Source organism: Dipodomys spectabilis, unplaced genomic scaffold, assembly GCF_019054845.1.
Source record: "Dipodomys spectabilis isolate Male_0828 unplaced genomic scaffold, ASM1905484v1 ptg000174l, whole genome shotgun sequence".
NCBI lineage: Eukaryota > Metazoa > Chordata > Mammalia > Rodentia > Heteromyidae > Dipodomys > Dipodomys spectabilis.
Window position 1 is genome coordinate 6,452,895 of NW_024870851.1, and position 13,235 is coordinate 6,466,129.

The 13,235-nt window shown below is 38.9% G+C and overlaps 1 protein-coding gene across 3 annotated transcripts in view; it reads left to right on the top strand.

Annotated features, from left to right (window-relative positions):
* Abcb11 (ATP binding cassette subfamily B member 11) overlaps positions 1-13,235 on the top strand; it is a 74,407-nt gene that overhangs the window by 3,908 nt on the left and 57,264 nt on the right. For all 3 annotated transcript variants that reach the window (XM_042694162.1, XM_042694161.1, XM_042694163.1), the window contains exons 3-6: positions 4,853-4,904; positions 5,947-6,185; positions 11,015-11,102; positions 12,031-12,164. In XM_042694162.1, coding sequence (XP_042550096.1) covers positions 4,853-4,904; positions 5,947-6,185; positions 11,015-11,102; positions 12,031-12,164 — 513 coding nt within the window. The remainder of the gene's footprint in view (positions 1-4,852; positions 4,905-5,946; positions 6,186-11,014; positions 11,103-12,030; positions 12,165-13,235) is intronic.

Sequence of the window (13,235 nt, forward strand, 5' to 3'; positions counted from 1 at the left end):
AATAAAAGACCCCGAATAGCAAAAATGATCCTTAACAGAAAGAACAGTGCTGGAGGAATATCAATACCAAATTTCAAACTCTACTACAAAGCCATAGCAATTAAACCAGCTTGGTACTGGCACAAGAACAGACCTTAAGACCAATGGAATAGAATTGAAAACTGAGAAATGAACCCATAGACCTATAGCCATCTAATCTTTGATAAAGGAGCTAAAAAAATAGAATGGAAGAAAGACAGCCTCATCCATCAATAGTGCTGGCAAAATTGGTTAATAACTTGTAGAAAACTAAAGCTAGATCCTTATATATTACCCTGCACCAGAATCAACTCCAAATGGATCAAAGACCTTGGAGTCAAAGCAGACACTCTGAAAACAGGATGGAATAGGAGAAACCCTAGGTCTCCTTGGCACAGGCTGAAATTTTCTTAATAGAGACCCAGAAACACAACAAATCAAAGAATGGTTGGACAAATGGGATTGCATGAAATTGCAGAGCTTCTGCATAGCAAAGGACATAGCTAGCAAGATCAATAGAAAGCCCACGGATTGGGAGAAGATTTTCACTAGCCATACAACAGACAAGGGTCTCATATCTAAAATATAGCTGGAAATCAAAAAATTAAATCCCCCAAAAACAAATCCTCAAAGAAACAACTGCCTGATAAGTAAGTGGGCGAAAGACTTAAAGAGAAGCTTCTCTGAAGAGGAAAGAACGATAGCCAATAGACACATGAAGAAATGCTCAACATCCCTAGCCATAAAAGAAATGCAAATCAAAGCAACACTGAGATACCACCTCACCCCAGTTAGAATGGCTAGAATCATGAACACTAATAACAACAGATGTTGGATGGGATGTGGACAGAAGAGAAATCTACTGCATTGTTGGTGAGAGTGTAAACTTGTTCAACCACTTTGGAAAGCAGTATGGAGGTTCCTCAAAAGACTCCACATAGAGCTCCCCTATGATCCAGCAATCCCACTTTTGGGCATTTACCCAAATGATCACAAACAAGACCATAGTAAAGCTACTAGCACAACTATGTTTATTGCAGCATTATTTACCATAGCTAAGATATGGAACCAACCCAGATGCCCCTCAGTAGATGAATGGATCAAGAAAATGTGGTATATATACACAATGGAAATCTATGCCTCCATCAGAAAGAATGACATTGCCCCATTTGTTAGGAAATGGAAAGACTTGGAAAAATTATATTAAGTGAAGTAAGCCAAGCCCAAAGAAACACAGGTCCCATGGTTTCCCTTATTTGCAATAACTAGTATATGTTTGAGACAAGCAGTAAAGGTCAGATAAGTTGATGTTAGGTGAAATGAACCCCTAGATAAGGACTCAAGTGGTTTTTCTTTCTTGCATTTGTTTCTAACCTATTTATAAGATGATTTTTTTTGCTACTTTGTGTATCCCTCCCCCATGGTATAACCCCCGTTTTTACTGTATAATTTGGGAAGGGAAAAAACAAATTGTTTAAATATGGATACAGGTAGACACATTGCAACAATGAAATGTACAAGATGCTATATCAAAAAATGAACTTTACAAGTTTGGGGTGGTTGGGGGAGATGGGAGGGCAGGGCAGGGATGGTAAGGGGAAACAAAGGAGGAGGGAACAATGCTTGATAAGAAATGAATTCATTACCTTGATCATGTAATTGTAACCCCTCTGTAGTGTATTTTCACAATAAAAAACGTACTAATAAAAAAATCACACAGTACATTATAAGTACATTGAAAAAGTACCACTTTGAGCCCCAGTCCTTCTGATTTTTGAGTGGTTAATTGTAGATAAGAATCTCATGGGGACTTTTCTGCTCAGGCTGGCTTCAAATGGTGATCCTCAGATCTCAGCCTCCTGGGTAGCTAGAACTATAGGTGTGAACCACCACCACGCAGAGATTTTTTTTTCCTTTTTAAAACAGTATGGAGCTGGGCACTAACTCATGCCTGAAATCTCAAGTACTATGAGGGAGATAGGACAATGATGCTTTGAGGCTAGCTTGAGCAGAAAGTTAGAAGATCCCATATCAATATACAAACTGGTTTTGGTGGTTTAGATAAATAATTCCAGTAATTCAAGAAGTTTAGTAAGAGGATTATAATCAGAGGCTAGGCTGGGCAAATGTCTCATGGCCCTGTCATCACCACCAACAACAAAAAAGACTGGGGAGAGTGGCTTAAATGGCAGAGCCAGAGAGTGACTTGAAAACACAAATCCCTGAGTTCAAAACCTGGTAATACACCAAAAAAAATTTTTTTACTGCATTTTGTCCTTGGAGTCCCCTTTCTGGATTAGGTTTAAATCTTCCCCTGTGTCTAGGAATACCATAGAACTCCTGGTATAGGTGGGCATAGGAAAATTTGAGCAATAGTTATGATTTTATGGGTACAAGATGGTCCCCAGATCCCAAATTCATCCCAGGAACAAATACTATGAATCTAAGATTTAATTATTATGTACCTTTCTCTTGCTAAACATTTAAGTTCTCACATAGGACAAATGCCAGTTTGAGGGCAGGGCTAGGTAAGGATCTACTTTTGGAGACAGGGCAGGTGCCAAGTGAGCTCCTGACATGGAAGTGGTAGCAAAGAGAAGTTCAGAGATTGAGGAATTTTTGAGCATTTCATGGCAGAGGGAGGCAGGAATGGTGAAGCTAGCTTAGTGCTGGATATAGCCAGGGCAGGGTGGCCTGTAAGAGGCACAGCTTTGTAGCTAGTAATAACAGTCCTTTCTAAGAAAAAGAGGTAAACATGGGAATGCAGGTTTGGAATGGCTTGTATGTGTACGTGAGAAAAGAAAGTTCAAATCTTCAAAAAATATAATTTTATTATTATTATTAAGGTGTTATACAGAGGGGTTACCAGTTCACAAGTCAGGTAATGAGTACATTCCTTTTTTGGGGGGGATGGACAATGTCGTCTTATCCTTTGCTTTCCCCCAATTTTTCCTCCTCCTATCCTGGCCCACAGTTACATAGGTCATTTTCTGAAAGTTGAAATCTTAAAGACTTTGGCCGGTGGAAGCTTGTTGATTTTGGAGGGAAGTTTGGAGATCAGAGGGGGCTGTGCATGTGGGGATCCAAACAGGGGAGTTAGCAACGGCAAGCCTCTAAGGGGATCCCAGTGGACATGGGCATCTGTAACGATGTTGAGAACTGGACTTTTGTGGAAAGAGACAAGGTCAGAGAGCTAATGGGGCCAGATCATGGGAGATCTTGTGATAATGTTTAGGGTTCATTTTTTCCACTGATAAAAGAATTAAAGGGAAAAATGTATTCCAAGCACAAAACAGCTTTATCTGAAAGCAAAACTATGGCAGCTAAATGCACTCCTTATGCAAGAAAGGATCCCAGAGCTGGACATTCCAGGTCTCTATGTCAGTGCCCACAAGATATAAGGTCACATGCTTTCCTTATATTAGGAACATCTGCTGTCTGATTGGCCAGAGGAATGGTCATGAGAAACCTGGGATTGGTGTACCTCCTCACCACCCATAAGCATCATTTTAAGTTTCCCTACGATTGAATTCATGGCTCTGCAGACGGGAATGGAAAGAATGGAGGCCGAAGGACATGTGCCAGGCCAAAGTCGTGAAAGGCAGATGTGTTTGGGACCTGGAGGCCATGGGTCCCTAAGGATCAAGATGTGAATTTCCTTTGCTGTCACCATCCACCATGTCAGAACCAGTCGTGGCTGTCATTTTCTGAAGTTAACTCCCTAGTCAGGGATGCCTAACTTCCCTCACCTGGACTTGAGCTTCTGCTCTGAGTTGGATCAAAAGATTAGGGTGGGAGAGAAGCTGGATGGATGAAGAGGGATGCAAGCAAAATGGATTTGAGGGAAAGGAATGAGGATGATGGGAAAAGTATGGTTCAAATGCTAGTGATGGACATGGACTACATGGGGAAGCAAACTTGATGGGATTTATTGATTATAAATTACTGAAGGATGGAAGGAGCTGCAGATCCATTTGAGCCTGACAAAATGTATGGAAGAAGGAAATAAGAGAGGAAGCCCAGTGCACAGGCAGCCATACACTGGGAATGGAATTCAACCTGTCAGAAATCTAGAGGTGCAGGGTAACAGCAAGATCCAGATATCCAAGGGTCAGGTGACCAATGGTCATCCATTGCTGATGAGATCTCAAATGGAGATCCTTGGTGTAGAGGAGACCAAATCCAAGTGAAGCCTGAGAAATGAAGTGAACCACAGGACTAAGGAAATTCAATAATGGAATTTAGGGAAGTGTTCTTGGAGTTTCCAGCATATCAGAACTTTTTTTATTTAATATGATTGTCGAGTTTTTAAATGCTGAAAGGAAGTTTAGCATCAGCTTAATCAAATTGGTTTATTCGTTTCCAAGAGGGTGAATAGGCACCAATAGGCCAAGGATGAGGCAGAAGGCAAAGAGTTATTATAATTGGGAGTCTTCGAGAAGAAAATCTGTGAATCTCTACTGAACATGAGATACAGTTCTAGAAAAATCTCTAGAAGAACAATAGGTTATTTATAAGATAAGAGTTTGGCAAGAGTTTTTCTTGGAAAAACTCTTGGAAACTTCCCTTCTTACTAAAGAATGACCCATATAGCTGGGCATGGTGGTGCATACTTGTAATTCCAACACTTGGAAGGCTGAGGCAGAAGATGGAGAGTTGGAGGCCAGACTGGTTTATATGGTGAGTCTGAGGCCAATCTGGGCTATATAGAAAGACCCTGTTTCCCCCAGCCCTCCTTAAAACACTCATACAAGCACAACCAGTAGGGAAGGAGAATCTCCTGGTGTTTGGGGAAAATGATCTTTAAATATGTTTCTTTTCTTTCCCCCCTCAGCTTACCAGATAAGAAGAAAGGCCAGAACACTAAAGTTGGCTTCTTTCAACTGGTAATAAAATTGCTGCTTTATGACTTTGGCTTTGCAAATTTGAATTGCAGCTTAAGGTGGAAGTATTAACTTTTACATTATATCGTCTTGGTAGGTTTTACCTACAGCAACTAGTTATGCAGTCACAAACTGCATGAAAACAAGTTAACAGGCTGAATAGTGATAGAAATATGATGCCGATTAAACATACAAATCCTGTCAAATAGGTTAGCACAGTCTCCTGAAATGAAATAACTGGTTTTAGGTGGGCACCAGTGGCTCATACCTATAATCATAGCTATTCAGGAGGCTGAGATCTGAGGATCATGTTCAAAGCCAGCTTGGGTGGGAAAGTCTGTGAGACTCTTATCTCCATCTTTTTCTGTGATTACAGAAAAAGCCAGAAGTGAAGCTGTGATTCAAGTGGTAGAGTGCTAGCCTTGAGCAAAAGGAGCTCAGGAACAGCACCCAGGCCTAGAGGTCAAACCCCAGAACCAGGGGAAAAAGAAAAAGAAATCGCTGCTTTTATATTATCATTTTAGTAACAAATCTTCACAATAACCACAACACATTATATATATATGCATGTATATATGCATATATATATATATATATATATATATATATATACATTCTTAGGACAAGTCTAGAATTACAGAATGAAGGCATTCACAGGTGGAAGTAGGCACTTGTCCATGTCATGATTAGTTCTGAGGGCCACATTCATGGCACTGATGAACACCCCATACAATTGTATCTACCTAGCAATGGCATCTGTAACAGTGTCTATGCCCCCATAAGATGTTGATGCATAGATAAATAATCAAGTCCACACCTGAGGTAAAGAGAATGAGTTCAGAGGAAAGGTTGAACAATGTAAGCATGGGATGTTTTGTACATAATTAGTGTTAACTGTACTTATCAAGGACAAAACTTGGCAGGTTCTAGTGGCTAAAATTAAGTAGTCTTTTTACTTCCCCTGCTTTTCACCCATAGATGAGTAGTCTTTTTACTTCCCCTGCTTTTCACCCATAGATGATCTCTAAACCCTTTATTTTTCAAGTTTCGATTTTCTTCATCGACTGATATTTGGCTGATGTTGGTGGGAACTTTATGTGCTTCACTCCATGGAGTCGCCCAGCCAGGCATGATTATTGTTTTTGGTATACTGACAGACCTTTTTATTAATTATGACATTGAAATTCAAGAACTCAATATCCCAGGAAAAGCATGTGTGAATAACACCATTGTGTGGATCAACAGCTCCTTCAACCAAAATGTTACAAATGGAACACAGTGTGGGTAGGTTATTATTATTATTTTTAAATTTTGTTTCTCATAAATTATCAGGTATGTAAAGAGGACATTAATGTCTGAGATGGAATGTGCATAAAATTTCTAGCATTTCTAGAAATTTCTCTGCTCTGAGGTGCTTTCCATCTTACAAAGTTTTCAAATCTTAACAGAAGTAGGACTTGGCATTGCTTACTGACTACAGCTCCAACATTTAATCACCTGGTTAACTATAGACTTGAACATGACATTGTCAATACTTCACATCACTAGGAAGAGGACTGGTCAAGTTTATTTGAGTCTCATAGGCAAGAGCTCCTTCTATTTCCAACCGAGTCCCTGCTGCCCCTTAGATTTGTGCCTGTGTCAATGAATCCCATGGTCCCAAGCTTTCTCTTTATAACGGGAGCTTCAGAGTCACAGGCCACAGTTGGTAGGTCAGTTTCCAGGCAAGCGTAGTATGGGGTTGTGAACAAAATGTAACTGGGCAGGAAGACCCAGAAGTTGGGCAGGCACACTACTACTATTCTCTTTGTGATAAGACTGAAGGTCCACCTTGTAATCCATGAGTCTGGCTGATACGCTGGCTGACTCACTGTCATAGCAGGGATTCTGCAGCCTATCTCGTGCTGCCTCATGTTTAGAACAAGCTTATTCGCATATGCAAATCCTCATATTTAGGTTCAAGAATCAAGAGCAAGTTACATCCTGGTGAGAAAGATACTTGGAAAGTCTCCCTCAAATGAATTGATGCCTTCCATTCTGAAATTTTTCTGCAGGTTTGTTTCAGGCTATGATTAGGGCTCTCTAAGTCATTGATACTCTCCCACCAATCATCTACTTGGAATGTGTTTAAAATTTTTTTTTAATTCACTCATTCAATGAAAACTTGTTGAACACCAACTAAATAGCAGGAAGTGGTAGGAGCATGAGGGCACAGTGACCTTCCGAATGGTGATCTTTGTCTTGGTAAAGCTTAGGTCTAATCAGTCATGATTCAATCAACACTCATTCATAAATAGGAATTACAAACTCATAAGTTCTTGATGAAAGAAAAGCAAGGGTAACATACAGCATGCAGAATTACTCCTTACAAATTAACAAACCAACTGATTAGAAATAGCTTTGTCATTTACTAAATATGTATTTTTCTTCTTTAAACTTAGAAGTTTCTTTTTGTCTACAGACTCAAAGCAGCTTTAATGAAAGAGAATTCAGTAACTGTCATTTTAAGCCCTTCATTTCTGCTGGAGGACAGAATGGTATAACCATTAGGTTAGAATGGTAAAACCACAAAATATAAAGCTAATCACTCTCCTCATGCATGATGTAAATTAGCTGAGATAATTAATAATATTCATGAAAATAATTTATTCAAGAGAGAATTCTTATATCTTGTCATGCCTTAAAACTGTGAAAATAAATGATAGGTCAAAAATCAATGTGTTTCTGGGATACTAGGTGCTCATGAATATTTGTTAGGTGAATTTAGGAGCATATTCTTCTTCTGCTTAGTATTCTGAGAATTATTTAGAATAGGATATCTAGCAAGTTTTTAAAATATGTTTTTATTGTAAAAATATTGTACACAGGGGTTACAGTTACATGAGTAAGGTAATGAGTACATTTCCTATTGAGCATTGTTACCTCCTCTGTTTTTTTCCCCTACCATCCCTACCCTCCCCACCTCCCCAACTCCTCCTTCCCCCCTCCCAAGTTGTAAAGTTTATTTTCAACATAGTGTTTTGTATACCTCATTGTTACAATAGGTCAACCTGTATCTATCTTTATTTCAGCATTTTGTTATTTCCCTTCCCCTCCCCCAATTAGAAAAATGTTATATTTCACATATCTCTTTTACTCTGTTGGATGGAACTTTTAAGCTATAGTGTTAGAAATGGTTCTCAATGAATAACACTGATAAGAATTGTAGAACATCAGTCTTCACGATTAGCTTATCAGAACTTCCGCTCAAAATAGTCAAATAAACCAAAAAAAGTAAATGAAAGAAGATAATACAATAGACAATTAAAATATTACAATGCAAGTTTCTATCATCCAATTAGAATAGAAACAGAAGCCACAAAACCTTTCGTCAGATTAATTGTGGAAAGGTCATGCTGTAATTTCTGTAATGTTCTATTGATCACCAGCTGTGTTACAGTTTGGAAGGGGACTATATAGGAATGTGAGGAGCAGGAGACAGGAATCTTTGGGTGCCACTTGGAGGCTGACTACTTCTGCTATCAGGAGCTATCAGGGGTCTGTACTTGCTCTGCATATGAACATGTCAAACCAGAAATCGAAGGCTATGCATTTAGCTGGATCTCATTCTCTTTTCCTAGTAATGTGAACTTAGCTTATACATGAAAGTGCTACATTGAAATTAGGTATTTTATAGCCATGCACTTTATGTAAAGTAGTTGTATTGAGATACAAGTCATATACCACAAGGTTCACCCACTTAAAGTGTGCAACACAATGGTTTGTACGATATCCATTGCGTTGTTCACCCATTGCCACAACCAACTTTAGAATATTTTCATTAGAAAAACAATAAATCTTTCACCTTTTATTTGTTACTCCCCGATTCCCCATTCCCCTCATCCCTAGGCAATAGTAACCTCTGAATTCAGATTTCCTTATTCTGTACATTTTATTCAAAAGGACTCATATAATACATGACCCTTTACCCTTATTTCTTTATTTTAGAGTAATGTTTTTGAAGTTTTTCTGTGTTTATACATGCACCAGAATTTCATTTTTAAATATATGAGTAATATTTCATTACATGGATACATATTTATTTATTCTTTCATTGGTTGTTGGATATTTCAGTAGTTTCCATTTTGAGGCTATTACAAATAATGCTGTTGTGAACATTTGTGTCCAAATTTTTGTGTGAACACATTTTTATTTCTCTAAATTTGTAGACAGTAATGGAATTGGTGGGCCGTGTGGTAACTAGATTTCTCATTGGTTTGAGGAACTGCAGACTATTTGTCAAAATGCTGTACATTGCATTTTCCCTGGTAATGTATGAGGATGTTCATCCTCAGAGACGCTGTTAATGGCTAGCTTTATTTTGATAGTAGATTAGTAAGCTAGATAATGGCTTCTGAATGTCTGGGCTCTAATTCCTGAGATTTTTGACTATTTTTTTATATGGAAAAAGTCTATGCAGATGTAATCAACTTAAGTATCTTGGGAGCGAGAAAGTGATTCTGGCAGGTGAGCTCTTATAGTTGCTTTTTTTTTTTTTTTCAGAGCTGAGGACCGAACTCAGGGCCTTGCGCTCGCCAGGCAGGTGCTCTTCCGCTGAGCGAAACCCTCAGCCCCTCATAGTTGCTTTTAACAAGGACAGTTACCCGGAGGGAGGCAGAGGGAAATCTGACAGTAGAGAGAAGAGGCAAGGTGACTATAGAGGAAGAGACTGGAATTATGTTTTCCTTGGACCTGCCTATTCTAAACCCTGTGCCACAGCAGGAAAGCTTTGTTGTAAAAAATACACACACACACACACACACACACACACACACACACACACACACACACACACACACACACACACACACACACACACACACACACACACACACACACACCCCTTGCTGTTCCCTGCAATGTGTTTGCCATCAAATTTTTGCATTGTTCTGCTGAGGGAAGCTACATGAGCTGTAGTCCACAGTAAGATATGTCTAATAAACCGTTCCCACCTATCTTCTTATGGGAAGATAACACACGTATTTTCTAGGGTCACCCCGAGATGGAGAAGTCAAAGAGCTGGTTTAGATGACTAAAACAGTTGACAGGAAGCTTCTCAATATCCAGCACACTGCTCTCTTCCAGTGTCCTTTCAGACAAGCCTGTTCATCTTGTGAAAGCCTTTCCTTACCTATGTTTGATCTCTCACTGCATATGTGTAAGCAGAAGGGGCAAGTGGATTTAGGACCAAGCAATTGTTTAGGGTCCCTTCTAGCAACTGCTGATGAATTGTTTCAAAATCCTGGTATCTATGCCTCTAGAAATAAGGGACAGCCATTTGTAAGGAAATGGAAAAACTTGAAAAAAAATCTTATGAAGTGAAGTAAGCCAGACTCACAGAAACATAGGCTTCATGGTTTCACTCATTTGTAATAATTTGTACATGTCTAGGATAGTCCTGGCAGAGGATCACAATAGCTCAATAGCTATGTACACATGACCATATAAATGATGCTAATCAAAATGAACTCCAAGATATGGAAACGAGGTTTTTTTTTTAAGTGTATTGTGTGAAGTCATTTCTTTTATCTTTCATTTTTTTCCTTTGGTTTATCTCCTGTTGTCGCTGCTTTTGATTTTGGTACCCTGTGCCTTGTATATATGTTTATCTGATTTGGGGAAGGGAAAGGGAATAAGAAAATGGTGAGACAAAAGACAAAAGGTGAACCAACGCAACAGCGATACTCACAAGACACTGTATTAGAAGTGAACAACTTGCTGGGTAGGGAAATGCGGGGGGGGGGGGAGTGGTAGAAAACGAGGGAAGGGTTAATACTGTTTGACAAGAAATATACTCATTGCCTTACTATGTAACTGAGTACATCACTCTGTGTACATCATTTTACAATAAGATAAAATTAAATTAAAAAAGAAATAAGGGGCATATTTGCTGTGGTTGGTACCAGGAGAATTGTTTAAAGTTTGATTGGCTTGATTGTAATTGCATAGGTAAAATACTTTATATTTAACAGAAATACATAAGTTTATTTTAAAATCGTGCTGCATCTACACATGTGATCCTAATTGGCTTGATCCTGCTTATTAGTGTCTTCATTCTATTCCCTCTTTTGAAGGATATTGAATATCGAGGAAGAGATGATCAAGTTTTCTGCCATCTATATTGGAATTGGTGTCGCTGTATTTCTGACAGCCTATATTCAAGTTAGTTGCTTTTCCTTTTTACCTTAGATCAACGTCTGGGCTCATAAACATTACAAAGAAACCCAAAGTGTGGCCTTTAGCTTTGAAGCTGGCTATTCAGAAGCTCTATGAATCACAGTTGTATTTCCAGAGTATAGGTGAAAATGGGCAGGCCTATCTTCTCAGGTCATAACTGGAAAGACTACAAGCTTGGAAATGCACAGCTGTAGGAGTGTCTGTGGAGGGAAGCCAAGTAGACCAGAGAAAGCCAAGTGCAAGGCAAATGGAGGCAAAGGAAACAACATACACTTTCCTTTTTCTCTTCTATCGTTGAAGTTACCAAACGGTATTCCAGTCCAAGTTTTGTAAAACCGAATCTACATATTCCTGAATTTAGTGATAGAAAAACTGAGGTTACTTAACCCTTACAGCAGTTTTGCTGCCTTCTATAAAAACAAAAAGTAATGAAATACCCCCTCCCCATTATTTTTTCAAGAATTCTAGTTAATGTCAGTTGTCAAGAAAAGCGAATCTACTTTTCTCATTGTGATACTGTGGATTTTCAAGACAGAGTTATTTATGTTAGTTATGGGAAATCTAGCTGCAGATTTGATTCCCTGCTTGTGTCATAGTGATTGTCTGGCAATTTCTGAAAATTGTCATCACCTGCAAACTATGCACGAGTGCTTATCAAGAGGCCTCTAGCTTGATAAGGTCCAAAAGTTACGTGCCTACTTACATGTCAGAGCTGGCTCCTAACTCAGATGTCTGGCCATGTTCCAAAGTTGTTCTGCTCACCTTCACTATGAATTAGCAGCAGGTACAGTGTGTTCACACATTATTTCCCAAGAAGAGGCATTTTGTGAATTATTTCCCTTCCATTTGCAACCATGGAAAATATTATTGTTCTGAACATCAAAATGCTAAATGCTCCTTTGTCCATTTCCAGATTTGCTTTTGGGTAGTAGCTGGAGCTCGCCAGGTTCAGAAAATGAGAAAAGTTTACTTTAGGAGGATAATGAAAATGGAAATTGGATGGTTTGACTGTAATTCTGTGGGAGGGCTGAATACAAGATTCTCTGAGTAAGTAACCAATAAAACAATGTTCTAATGTGTCCCTTTTTTCTTTGCTAACAATACTTTTGTTTCTAACTAAGTAACACATTAAAAACATTTTCAGTTAGATTGGTTTTGTCCCTTATGTTGGACTTTTATAGGTAGTGTAACACTGTGATAGGCAATGCCTCTTATATGATTGTTAAAAACTGAAACTAAGGTACTATAATTTGGTTATACATCTTTAATTATAATAATATAAACAAAATATTATGAAAGAGAATTTCATTATCTTGTTAAGTGAGATAAGCTAAGATCAGCTCACGTGGAAGCTGTATAATATATGAGGAAGCTGGATCTAAATAAAAATATGTCGTGATTTTAAAAGAAAGGTTGGTTGGGGTGAGGGAATCAGCAGATGAGGAGGGAAGGGGAGGGTGATATGGGTAGGAAGATAAATATTATAGAAATAAATTGTGTACATGCAAACAGTGTAATGAAACCCACAAAGGAGACCTTGGTGTAAAAATGCTGAATAATTTGCCTTAAGAACTTAGATTTGAATTCAGAGATTCTGGCTCCAGAATCTGTGTGTTTAGTTACTTGTCTCTTTCCCATTAACAGAATTCAGTAATCACACAGACCCACCCTCCCTCCCCCCCCCACACCCTCCCACCCTCCTCTCCACACACACATTGCTGCTGTGGAAACATGGGAGGGAAGACATGACTTCTTCCTGGGGATTATCCAAGGTTTATGACTGAGTACATATGTGAATAAAGCCTTGTGACTGACAGGACTTAACAGTTGTGAAGAAAGCATAAAGTGCTCTTCAGACAAACCCAGGATTATTAGCTCTGAGAAAGAGAGAAACAAGGTGGTTTAAAGTTGAATGACTATTAGCTGGGAAAAATTGAACTGGCTAGGAGGAGAGGCTTGATAACAGCTCCACCACGTTGAGGATTTTTCATGATTTAGAAGCTGTGATGTTACTCAAGGGTGATCGTGAAACCAAGATGGGGATGCTTAAGAAGGACAGAGGGAAATGACCCCACATGACATTTGAACTAACCAAATTCAGCTGTGTGATCGAACTTC